This window comes from Elephantulus edwardii, unplaced genomic scaffold, assembly GCF_000299155.1.
Source record: "Elephantulus edwardii isolate Elephantulus edwardi_28Jun2011 unplaced genomic scaffold, EleEdw1.0 scaffold00012, whole genome shotgun sequence".
NCBI lineage: Eukaryota > Metazoa > Chordata > Mammalia > Macroscelidea > Macroscelididae > Elephantulus > Elephantulus edwardii.
The window spans coordinates 9,149,912-9,163,691 of NW_006399762.1; the positions used below are offsets into that span (position 1 = coordinate 9,149,912).

Sequence of the window (13,780 nt, forward strand, 5' to 3'; positions counted from 1 at the left end):
CATAAAGAGCTACACCCTCAGAAAGCAAATGAATGGTTCCTATGAGTCAAAATTAATTCAGCATTAGTGCGCTTTATTGCATAATGGTCCGTGAATTATCTAATTTTCTATTACAGGTTCACTTCATCCTTAAATATTATAGTATAAGATAAAGAAGAAATAATTTTACTATAACTTAAGCAGGAGTGGCATCCACTTCCAAAATACCTTGCCTCTGAAAACCCTATGAACCTGGAGAAAGGACGAAAGTTACACAGGTGTCCAGGTCTTTCGTTCATAGGGTCGCTATGAGTCTTCTACAACTCGACAGCACTTAACAACAACATAATAATAGTTCTTTAACACGTTGCCACACACTTTTAAAATGATGACCATGCTTAGAAACACATTTTTTTTTTCAATGTATTACCGTCATTTGCGGTAACATGTTAAACTATTGTGGTTTTTACACCTACATTTAGATGTCAGCTGTTTCATTTACAGCTTGCATGAATTTTGGAAATTACTTGTCTTCTCTAAGCCTCTGTTTCTCCATCTATGAGATGGAGAGCCTTGTGACTGTCCAAGGACACAGAGGTTACTGTAAGAATTAAATGAGATAAATGCTATTGCTGTTGAGCTGTTACATCACTTGTGACTCATAGTGACCCCTATGTACAATAGTCCTGAACCCTGCTCTATCCTGAACCAGCCTTATCTCTCTGACACACCTACCCTCATTACCCCAGTCACTGAGCCAATCCATCTCATGAAAGGTCTTCCTCTCTTGTACTTTCCCTCCACCCTCCCAAGCATGACATCCCTCTCCAGTTACAGAAAGTATTTCTGTTTTAACTCGCTTGCTTATTCCCCTAAAACATTCTCGCCCCAAGTATTCCCTGTGATCTATTTCAGGCAGCAGAATGTCCTGGGAAGCTGTTCATCTTCCATTCCTCCTTGCCCACTGCAGAAGCTCCTGGGAAGCTCAAAAACAGAGATGACAGAAAGCTGGTCAATACAGACAAAGAAAAGGTACTTTGCACACAACTGCCCTTTGAGGTACCCCTATGCCAGTTGTTAAAAAAGAATAAACAGACTTTGTCCTTTGTGTCAAAGTGTAGCATGGTGAATGGTAGGCAGAGAAGAGAGGCTACATCTACTGTCCAAGTCTGGGAACTGTATATTACAAGAATATACATGGGTAATAATTCAAGAAAGTCTATGTGTCTAGAAAATCTATGGTCCAGAAATACCCAAATGAAAATGAAGCCCAAATTTTTTCATGTGTAATGCATGTAAAAGTGACCAATGATAAGGCTGTTAATTGAAGTTAAGAAAGCAGGGGGAAATGAAGGGAGAAAAGACTATAGATTCTACCATATGACAGATACTGTTGAGGCAGTGTTCTGTGATATGAATTGATTTTCTGTTCCTTTTGCTCAAAATAAAGCTTTGTTCAAGCCCTCTGACAGGAGGGTAGCAATGGAGGAAAGTCAATGTGAAGGATAAGGGCATGGATGTAGGCATTAAACTACTGGCTACATGGCACCACGAAAGTTACTAATTTTGTGAACTTAATTTAGTTAGTTCTACAGAAACTAAGATAGGAATATAGCGTCGTTAGGGTTGCTTGTGGGTCGAACTGAGTTGCATAAGTATGTTTTCCATGGCACAAGCCTGCCACAGGCTGGCTTTTGTTGAGTACTCCACCCTATGTCTTTAGCCCAGTTTACATAATGTATCTCTGTGTATGTGTTCATTTTAATAATTCCATGGGAATTCAATACAAATGTAAATTTTAAGCCACAATTTTATAATATTACCCCTCTTTTGTATCTTTTCCTTCAGATCCTTTTTCAGCCTCAAACAAATGTCTATGAATCTCTGGCGAAGGACTGCGTGGCTCACGGCTGCTCTGTGACCCTCTTCCTCTTCCCCAGTCAGTACGCGGACGTGGCCTCTTTGGGTCTTGTTCCTCAGCTCACTGGAGGAACCCTCTACAAATACAACAATTTCCAGGTAAATGCAGCAATTTGTTCATCTCACTTTTCTATTTTCATCCTACTTGTAGTGCTTAGGTTAAGGAAACTGTGCTCCTTGGCGGGCAGTTGGTATGAAAATAAAGGCAGATAGGAAACATCCTGGAGGGTCAGCCATGGAGGGGTATTCCAACTCGATGGTACACAACAACAACAACATTAAGAGATTTGGTAACAGCAGAGGTTGCAAATCCATTAACATTAAAAATATAGCATCCCATTTTAAAATCTCTCTTAATCTTTTAAATCTTTAAATTTTTAAATCATTAAAGTAGGTTATTTAAGACACATTTTAGAAAGCACTATTGTTGTTAGGTACCACTGAGCTGGCGTTTTGAGTCCTAATAGTGGCCCTGCCTTCCCGATGAGTCCTGACTCACTACATGGTTTAAAATCAGGAAAGGTGTGCACCAGCATTGTATCCTTTCTCCATACCTATTCACTCTGTATGCTGAGCACATAATTCAAGAAGCTGGACTGTGTGAAGAAGGATATGGCATCAAAATTGGAGGGAGACTCATCAACAGCCTGCATTATACAGATGACATGACTTTGCTTCCAGAAAGTCAAGAGGACTTGAAACATTTGCTTCATAAGGTCAAAGACTACAGCTTTCAGTATGGATTACATCAACATCTAGAAAAGAGAATTCTTCACTGAATGAATAGGCAGCATTATGATAGATGGAACAAAGATTAAAGTTGGAAATTATTTCATTTTACTTGGCTCTACAATCAACTCTCATGGTTATAGCACTCAATAAACCAGAAGATGTGATGCATTGTGAAAATCTGCTGTGAAGGACCTCTCCAAAGTGCTAAAGAGCAAGAATGTCAGTTTAAAGACTAAGGTGCAGCTGATCCAAATCATGATATTTTCATTCACTTTCTAGCCATCTGTGAGTTAGATGATGAATACGGACAGCAGAATTAAAACCAATGCCTTTGAAATGTCTAGGAGAATAGTACTGTTTATCCCATAGACTGCCAGTAGAACAAACAAGTCTGCTTCGGAGGATATACAACTAGAGTGCTCCCTAGAGGCAAAAATGATGGCACTTCATCTTACGTATTTGAGCATGTTATCAAGAGGGGCCATATCTTGGAAAAAATATATCATGCTGGGAAACGTGGTAGTCAGAGAGAGAGAGGAAAAGTCCTAACAAGATGGGTTGACACAGACTGTAATAATACATTCAAGTATATCAGAGATGGTGAGAATGATACAGGATAGAAGACAGTTTAGATCTTTTGTTCGTAGGTTCACTATGAGTTGTAGCTGATTTGAGGGCTCTTAACAACAAAAATAAATTAAACCCTTTCCCAATCCTGTGCCACTCTCACAATCTCTGTCAGGTTCAAAGCTGTTGTTGCAGTCATTGCACTTTTCCATCTTGTTGAGGATACTCCTCAATTATTTTGGGAGTGTTGAGTTTGAGTTTTGTTTTGAAAACCAGACTTCTTAATGAATTTGACCTTATTTGGACCATAATCTGGAGTTGGAGATTCAGCAAAGTATATTTTGCTTGCCACTTCCTAATTAAGGATATACATTTTACCTGAAACTTTTTCCCTTTCTCAAAAAGTACTTTATAGGCTTTATTCTTAATTATCAAAATCATGGCATATATGGCTAGCATAGACTTGCTAGAGTACAAAGCTATGTATTGGTGTGCTTTTCTACACCCAGGTAACTTAGCTTTAATGGCTATGCTAAAAATTGTGTGTATGCAATGAACTCATCCAAGTATTTTATCTTTATGGATTCTGGTAAAGATTTTTGTTATGTGGTAACCCTGTGTAGTTTCTGACATTAAAAAAAAAAATACAAGGTGGAAACAATGAGGAAGGAATAGTAGGCGTAAAGTACAGTCTTCTTGATGAATGAGGCTAGACATAGAATGAATTCTATACATTCAATAGTTTATTCATTGCAAATACATTTTTTAAAAGCACAAAAGGTGACTTTACACATGGACCTCATATGAAGTGAGCTAATAGGTCATTACACAGACAGAGGAGGAAGAAAAGACCAAAACAGATGCTAGAAAAGACTCTGAAAATTGCCCAAGAGTGTCAAGAAGCCAAAACAAAGGGGAGAAACAGTAGTAAAAGAGGTGATCCAATTTCATAGGTCAACTCTCAAGTAGCTAAAACTAAGTATTATAATGGAATGTGCAAAGAATGGGAGCTGGAGCATTAAAAGGGAAGAACTTGCCTTTCGCTTCTCAAGTTCAAAGAACTGAAAACTAAATTCAACCCTGAAGCTGTAATACTGAGAGATGCTATGTTAAAAATCTTGGATATCCAGAAAATATCAAAAGAAGATAGAAGGAATGAACTGTATCAAAAATAATTTGTTGACACTGAAAAATTTCAAGAAATATATGAACAAGAGCCAGTGGTAACTAAGGAAGAAGTTCAAGTTATGATGAAGACACTGTCAAAAAAATAAATCCCGAGGAATTGAGTAGATACCAACTGACATATTTCAGCTAATACATACAGCTCTAGACGGGCTCACCAGTTTATGTTAGGCAATTTGGAGGACCACAACTTGGCTAACTGAATGGAAGAATTGTTCCCATTCTCAAGAAAAGTGACCCAACAGAATGTAGAAATTATTGAAGAATATCATGAATATCACTTGCAAGCAAACTATTGCTGAAGATCATCCAAAACCACCTAGAATAGTACATTGAGAGAGAACTGCTAGAAGCTCAAGATGGGTTTAGAAGAGGCTGTGACACTAGAAATAAAATTCTGATGTCAGATGGATCCTGGTTAAAAGCAGAGAATACCAGAAGAATGTCTAGTATTGTTTTATTGACAATTCAAAGGCACGTGATTGTGTGGATCATAACAAATTATGGCTAACATTGAAAAGAATGGAAATCCCAGAACATGTAATTATACCTCGACCAAGAAGCTGTTGTCTGAACAGAGCAAAGGACAACAGTCTGGTTTAAAATCAGCAAAAGTGTGCATCAAGATTGTATCCTTTCTCCAAACCTATTGAATTTGTGTACTGAACAAAGCATTTGAGAAGCTTGACTCTGAAGTAAAACGTAGGATCAGAATTGGAGAAAGATTCATTAACAACCTACAGTATGCAGATGACACAACCTTCCTTGTAGAAAGCGAATAGGACTTGAAACACTTGCCACAGAAGATAAAAGACTACAGCCTTCAATATAGATTGCATCTCAACATCAAGAAGACAAAAATCCTCACCACTGGACATCACAATAGATGGAGAAAATATTGAAGTTGTCAATGATTTCCTTTTTCTTCAATCCACAGTAAACACCTTTGGTACCTGTAGTCAGGAGTTCAGGAGATGTATTGCACTGGGCAAATCTGATATCAGAGACTTCTCCAAAGTACTGAGGAGCAGTGATGTATGTTTTAAGATTAAGATGTGCCTGATCCAAGCCATCATCTTTTCAGTCACTTGTTGTGCATCTGAAACCGGGACAGTAAATAAGGATAGCAGAAGAATTATAGATAGCAGAAGAAATATATATCAATATATATATATTTGAGCTGTGGTTTTGGAGAAGAGTACTGAATATCCCATGGACTGCCAAAAAGAAAAGACAGATATGTTATATAGAAAGTACAACCAGAATGCTCCTTGGAGGCAAAGATGACAAAGCTTCATCTCACATATTTTGGACATGTTGCTTGGAGACGTTATTCATTGGAGAGGGACATCATGCTTGGAAAGGTAGCAAATGAGAGGAAAGCCCTTGATAAGATGGATTGAAGAGTGTAGCAAGAGGCTCAAGTGTGTCAGAGATGATAAGAACTAAGAACGGTACAGAACAGGACAAGATTCAGATCTTTTGTTAATAAGATAGGGTGGCTATGAGTTGTACTCGACAGGATAGCACCCAACAACAACAGTTATTCCTTTAAACTCTAAACATTTCTAAGTGTTGTGAAAATATAAAGAAAGAAATTTATTTCAATTTGAGAAGCTAAGACTCACTGGCTGAAGATCCTATACTTGGTTTAATCTAACAAATAGGAGAGAGACATCAATAAACAGCAACTAATTGCCTTTGAGTCAGACCCAGCTAATAGCCGACCCTATAGCGGGTTTTTAGAAGCTGTGAATCAGATGGGCGAAGATTGTTTATCTTTCTCCCTAGGAGCACCTAGTGGATTTGAACCACATGCCTTTACGTTGGCTGCACACCTCCTAACCACTGGACCACCAGAGGTCCAGAAGATATGCGTTTATGTATGAGCAATTACTCCTTCCCATTGAAGGTCTTCCCCTCCTTCACTGACCCTCTACCTTTTCAACGTTCTTTCCAAGGAACCCTCCTAACCACATGTCTAAAGTGTGTGAGACGAAGTCAGACAGGGGAGGGTTCAGATCCATTCTTCATAGGGTCACTATGAATTGTAGTCAATTTGATGTCATCTGACAATAACGTGGTAAGTCAGAATTAGCAAATTTTAAAAGTCAAGATTGTTCTTATAAGTGTGTTTAGAGCCATCTGGTGGGCAGTGATCATGCCTTTTCCCCCCCTCCTAGATGCACTTGGATAGCCACCAGTTTTTGAACGATCTTAGAAAGGATATCGAGAAGAAAATAGGATTTGATGCTATTATGAGAGTCCGAACCAGCACAGGTAACTATCACTTATGCCTGATTGTCATCATTAAACCTGATCATTTCCCCTGGAAATCGCTAACAAGGCAATAAAGAAATGAAAAATATTCTGAGACGCCAAACTGCTCTTTTTCCTCACCCTCAGGTTTCAGAGCCACTGATTTCTTTGGTGGCATTTTTATGAACAACACCACTGATGTAGAAATGGCCGCCATCGACTGTGACAAGGCCATAACTGTGGAGTTCAAGCATGATGACAAGCTTGGTGAAGACAGTGGAGCCTTGATCCAGGTGACTGAAGCTGCATGCTGGCGTTTTAGTTTGTAACTGACAGTGAGTGATCAGTGAGGTGGCTAAAATGCCATCAGACGTGTTAGTGTTTTCATAAAGACCCAATTCAGTTTCTCCAGAGTTCTTACATTAGAGTACTGGTTGTATGATTTTGTTTCATAGTCAGATTCATCATGTGCTACTTTATATGAAGTAATGATTAATTGGTCATAATACGAAAGCTCCAAACCCTTGTGATTATTATCATGGGCAGCAGCACACTGGTTCCCACCATGTTCGAATTCTTTCAGGCTTCAGCCAGCCAGCCAGCCAGTCTTACACCACATCAGACGCCAGTGCAGTCATACCTAAATAGGATTTGATTTTGTAATATACAGAATTAAGTAGAAGCTATGGAAATTTTCCATGAAAAATTATGTATGCTAGCCTTAAAAGATAGAAGTTGGCATGAATTGAAGAGCTCCATTAATGATGTTTTAATCACAGGTATTTGGCCAGGTGGTTACATCTTTCTCTGTTGATCAGTGACTGTTTTTGAGGGAAGTGAGCCTCAATTAGGCCATGAATACATGACGTATTGTTTCTGGAACTAGATACCTGTTAATAAAACCAGGCATAAGTGAAATGGAGATTGCTCCTAAAAATGCAAACAGATATTTAGATGTGAATAGCCCAGAAATTCAAATCAGTAAAATACTACACAAAAACTTGACAAAAGGACTGGTCATGATTCTTCCTATATTTACTGTCATTTGGCCTTGATTAATAGTAGAAAAAAATTAGTGGGAAAATGCAGATGTCTTTTATCTGTGCATGCTGTACAGAACGGTTCTCCCTTGACTGTAAGGGCAAACAAGATCAGGAGCATGCTAACCAAAAACCATATACCCTTCTGTTGCCTCTGCAGTGTGCTGTGCTTTACACAACTATCAGTGGCCAGAGACGACTCCGGATCCACAACCTTGGTTTAAACTGCAGCTCCCAACTAGCCGATCTCTATAAGAGCTGTGAGACAGATGCTCTGATCAACTTCTTTGCCAAGTCAGGTAACATTTTGCTCATTCTCTGGACTATGTATCTTATTAGTAATTGAATCAGGACTGACTTGTTGGTAACCAAGTGAGTTTATATGCAAAGCCCGGTAGTGGCACATCTTTTTGGAGGAAAAAAAAATAGAACTTAACCACAGCAAAGTGTGAAGGGGAGTGGTCAACGTCTCAAACTTTAGATTAATATTGGGTAAATCGGCCTAAACTATATCATTTTCTTTGAAAAGTCTTCCCAGTTGGGGAACTGAAATTTCAGAAAATGATGCTTAGACTCTTATTATGTCATTTGAATGTCCTTTGTGAAACATAAGCGGGGGAAATAGTCCTTAAACTTGAGGAAAGGGAGCTCTAGTGGCCTAGTGGTAAGGAGCTCCCCAAAGCACTTGGTGGTTCAAATCTCAGCTGCTCTGTGGGACAAAGATGCACAGTCTCCTGCCATGTGACTAAACTGCCTTGAAAAACCACTAGAGGATCGGCTATGTGTCTAGTCCAATTCTCTGGTATACAGCAATAACAGACGTGAGTAACTTGGTGATCCACGTATGAAACAGGTGAACCCTAAGGCTTAAATTGCCTTTGGCTTTCCTCCAGAGATTCTACGTGAAAATGTCGAAGTAGTGGTTCAGGATATTAGAAGATAGCAAACTAAACTCTTTTCTCAGTGTGTGAAATTGTATTTCTAGTATTTTGAGGATAAATCTGGGCCTACCTTTTGCTTTTTGGTAGGCTGTTGTTCTCCATTGGCTAAATCATTATAAAGTTAAGAAAAGACTATTAAGAAATTACTTAATTTTTTTCTATTACCTATATGTTAATTTTCCCTTTTCCTTTTTTATATTTTTGAGCACTGCTATTCCTTGCTGGGCAGTCTAAACATAATCAGTTTGAGGTTTGTTTGGTTGGTTTGTTATGGATTCTTTAAAAAAATTAATTTATGAGCTAAAACTTTGATGCCTCTTTCATTGTCTTGTGTACACAGCTTTTAAAGCAGTTCTCCACCAGCCCTTGAAGGTCATCCGGGAAATTCTGGTTAATCAGACTGCCCATATGTTAGCTTGTTACCGAAAGAACTGTGCAAATCCCTCTGCAGTAAGCCAGGTGAGCTAACCATTGTACTAATAAAGAACTACAAAAATCCCTGTCTTCATCCCTTCAGAATATCTTATTATTGAGAATTGGTAATGTTCCAAGCATTTAAATAGAAGTCCTTTAGTGAACCTTATATGCAAGAATATTGAGAATGCAAGCTTTTTGTGCTGTAATATTTTTCTTGCCAATGTAGAAAATATTTGCTTAATGACATAACAAGATGTATGAACAATAAATGGGAGTATATTGGTTGACAGTCACTACATTATATATAAACAAAAGAATTATATGTCACTATTATGACACATTTGTAAGAAGGAGTGGCATCCACTTCCATAATAGCTTGCCTCTGGAAACCCTATGAACCTGGAGAGAGGATGAAAGGCACCCAGGCGTTGAGGACTCTCCTTCATAGGGTCGCTATGAGTCGCCTACGACTCGACAGCACTTAACAACAAAAACAACAACATTATGATGCATCAACAGGATCCTCTTTTTCTTGGAAAGATGGACATATGCTTGTAAAGTATGTGTGCTTACACACTTTTTAGACACATTAACACTCAGCGTTGACATAAGCTGATGGCAATGGTAATATGTAATAGTCTTTGTTTTATACACAGATGTTATTAATGCATACAAATATTGAAATGCTTCATTTTTGAAGGTTATTAATAAAGAGGCAATTTGAAAGAATTGCCTTTGGGCAATTATTTAGTATTTTAAAATTTTAGCTTTTTTTTTTTTTTTTTTAAATCCCATTTAGCCTCTCAGTGTAAAAGAAAAAGTAAAACTTGATGTCTGTATTTCTGCATCTGTTCTCTGGTTTACATTCCTTCCCATGCCAGTTAAAGTGAAGTATCATTTATCACAGTTGTGTTGAATATTTGAGTATACAATTTGATTAAAAGAGAGACACTTAACAACAGATGGGGAATCTTTCTGAATCTTTTATTGTCTGTCCACAGTGGCTGCTGAAAGCATATCTGAAACCCCGCCAAAAAGTCAGCTTTCAGCAGCAGAAGTAATAGAAGTAAATTTGGGGGCTATATTCATATTTTGGGTTAAGAAGGGAAATAGCCACAATTATTAGGTTGGACTTTTTCATACAAATTCTTTTCTATGCTTTCCAAGTAATTAGATTGGATATTTCACATTTTTCGTCTCCTGTGTTGGTAATCATATGAGCAATTCTCAAATCTAGAGTAGTCTATCCTCTTAACTATTCAGAATGTCTGTCACGTTACTAACTTCATACATTAGTGCCAGTTCGTAAGGTTCTTGTTGAATTTACACAAAACCCACCAGGTGCACCTAGCATGGCTATTGTTGACTGGTGAACATTTTAAACTCCAGTTTTACTATTTGTCTGAGCAATCTGGAAGCAATATCCTGTCTCTGGAGTATGTCACACTTCATAAGGATTAGTTGAAGGAGAACAGGTACAGTGACATCTTCCCTGGAAATGTATTTGCTAATGTTAAACAGATTGGATTCAAAGACTGTAAGTAAAAAAACAAAACAAAACCCAATCTGTTGACTATTTAAGGAAAAGGAAGCTCAAACCAGCCATTTCCTTCTCCTTTAAGAGTTAAAATCTCTGTTTCTACTGCTCCACCATCTGTTTACCCAATTATTTTTGGAGTGAAATTACTATGATGATATATTTTCTCTGAAAAAAGTTGCTGGTAAGTCTTGCTTTTCTTGTTCTTATGATGAATTTTTTGTTTATTTTTTCATACAGCAAATCACATGCACAGTATTTAAAGAGCTATGAAAGTGTACTTTTCAATGATAAGAATGTTTTTAAAAATTCTATAATTGAGTCATCATGTAATTATCATAAATTCCTGAAAAAATTATATATGTATTATATATAACATTGTATATATTCTATACATATATATGCATACATACATACATATACATATATATGTATTTGAGGAAGGAATGTAAACCAGAGAACAGATGCAGAAATACAGACATGAAGTTTTACTTTTTCTTTTACATTGAGAGGCAAAATGGATTTATTAAAAAAGAGCTAAAATTTTAAAATACTAAATGATTAAAAAAAACCCTAAATGATTGCCCAAACGTAATACTTTCAAATTGCCTCTTTATAACTATTAATAACCTTCAAAAAGAAATAATTCCAGTATTTGTATGTATAAATAACATCTATTTGTAAAACATACTGTTACTACTGCCATCAGCTTATGTCAACGTTGACTGTTACTATATCTAAAGAGTATGTAAGCACACATACTTCACAAGCATATGTCCATCTTTCCAAGAAATAGAGAATCCTGTTTATGTGTCACAGTAGTGGCACATTCTTTTGTTTATATATAATGTAGTGACTGTCAACCAATATACTCACATATATTAATATGTTCTGTACAAAGCCACAGGATTTTGAAACTCCATCTCATATACTTTGGGCAAGTGGCCAGGAGAGACTGGTCCTTGGAGAAGGACATCATGCTCAGAAGGGTGGAGGGACAGCTCAGGAGAGGAAGACCTCAGATGAGATAGATTTATACAGTATCTGGGGCAATGGAGGTTGGTGTGTCAGAATTTGTTAGACTGTCTCAGGAAAGGGAAGGTTTCAGAGCTGCTGTACATAGGCTTGCTATACATCTCAGGCTGTTTGTTTTTATTTAAGCCTCTTGTTTAGAGTCAACAAGACCTCAGGGAGGACCTTTGTATTTAAAAGTCGTTGTTACATTTTGGAAGAACATTCTTCTAAGTTGCACAACACTCTTCTGTCAGTATGCTGTGCTGAGGTAACCTGGGGTTGCTGTGATGCTGAACCTTGTGCCATTGGAGTGTCAAATGCCACAATGGTCAGGAACTATCACTTCATATATGGGATTCACGCACAGTTCATGTGTAAGAAACAATATCCATGAGTAATTCTTAAAGGAATTACGCTACTGAACTGTAAACTCAAACTCATTGTGGCAAGTCAGAACTGACTCATAGCTGACCCTCCAGTGGATTTTCAAGAGGCACTTAATTGCACAGGAGGAGATTGCCCATCTTTCTTCCACAGGGCAGCTGCTGGATTGAACCATATTCCTACCTTTGGTCCAAGCAAGACCATTAAAGAGCACTTTGATTATAGGAGTGTCATTGACAGTCATTCAGTTTTTTCTTCTTCATTGTCAGTGTGACCCCCTCTCCCTCTTACTGACTCTGCTGTTTTCCCTCTTCTACCTCTCATTTGCTTTAATCTCAATTATTAATCCTAATGGTGACATCATGGTCACAGCTTGCCCTTTGTGGTATTTTGAACAACAAATTTGTAAACTGTCTTAATATGACCTGCTAAAACGTAGAACAGACAGTGAAATTGTGAGATGTGTTTTAGAAAACTCTGTGAGTAGGCTTCTAAATAGGCTAATGGTACAAAGGGTTAATAATGCACTGGGCCTTTAAGCAAAGGTTATAGGTTTGAGCCCCTCCCAGGGGCACCACAGAGGAAAGGTCTAGTGAAGAGTAAGTCACTGAAAACGCTGTGGCACGCGGTTGTACTCTGACATACAAGCAGTAATCATACATCGGAAGCAATTCAATGGCAGCTTTTTTTGGTTTGTTTTTCAAAAACACATTGTTAACCCACAATAATAGGTAAAAGGGTCGCTATAAGTCGCAAACGACTCGACGGCACATAACAACAACAACTAATATTGAAGCTGTGGCACTCTAGAAAATGATCATTTCATCTATTTTAAATCCTAACTTGATTTGGTAGAGAAAGTAACTGCACACAAAGTGTTGCCAAAAGGAAAATATTTTATGCTAGAGGAAACTGAGAAGAAAGCATTTTCTTTTCTTAGCAGGACTCATTTAAACTACCATTAGTAAAGATATTAGAAGAGGAAGAGAAAAAGAGCCTATCAAGTAGCTTCGTTCTCAAGTACATTTGCCTGAACCAGATATAAATTTCTATCTTACACATTCCTTACTTAATAGAACAGTATAATAAATATCTGTTAATTAAATTTCTTTATGATGTAAAAAGATTAAAATTGAGAAATCTAAAAGCATCTGAGGGAGATTTCTTTTCAGTATGTTGTTGTGCCATCGAGTTGAGTACGACTCAAAGCTACCTTATGTACAGCTATCTGATCTGTCCTATCCTGTGCCATCCTCTTAATCTCTGACAAACTCAAGGCCATTGCTGCCATGACTGTGTCAATCCAAGGGACTTACTCTCTTTTGCCACCCCTCCACCTTCCAAGCATGAGCTCCCTCCCCAAGGAATAACTTCTCCTTGCAATATATTCAGAGTATGTGATATGAAGCTTCATCATCATTTCCTCCAAGGAGCACTCAGGCTGCACCTTCTCTAAGACATCTGTCTGTTCTTTTGGAAGTCTATTAGGTATTTAATATTCTTTTTCCATACCATAGTTCAAAGCCATCAATTCTTCTGTTATCCCTAGTCATGTCCAGTTTGTATGGGTTTGTTTGTTTGTTTGTTTGTTTTTCCCCCCTCTTGTTAAAAGAATTGATGCCTTTGAGCTTTTGTGCTGGAGAAGAGTGTTGAATGTACCATGGACTGCCAGGAGAACAAACAGGTTCATCCTAGGGAGGGTAAAGCCGGCCTGCTTCTTAGAAGCAAGAATTCTGAAGCTTATTCTGACATACTTTGGACATGTTGCAAAGAGGGACCAGTCCTTGGAGAGAGACATCATGCTT

The 13,780-nt window shown here is 37.8% G+C and overlaps 1 protein-coding gene across 1 annotated transcript in view; it reads left to right on the forward strand.

Annotated features, from left to right (window-relative positions):
* Nucleotides 1-13,780, forward strand: part of SEC24D (SEC24 family member D) — a 130,669-nt gene that overhangs the window by 101,069 nt on the left and 15,820 nt on the right. The window contains exons 14-19 of the mRNA XM_006881066.1: nt 895-1,011; nt 1,828-1,998; nt 6,567-6,663; nt 6,790-6,935; nt 7,843-7,981; nt 8,964-9,082. Coding sequence (XP_006881128.1) covers nt 895-1,011; nt 1,828-1,998; nt 6,567-6,663; nt 6,790-6,935; nt 7,843-7,981; nt 8,964-9,082 — 789 coding nt within the window. The remainder of the gene's footprint in view (nt 1-894; nt 1,012-1,827; nt 1,999-6,566; nt 6,664-6,789; nt 6,936-7,842; nt 7,982-8,963; nt 9,083-13,780) is intronic.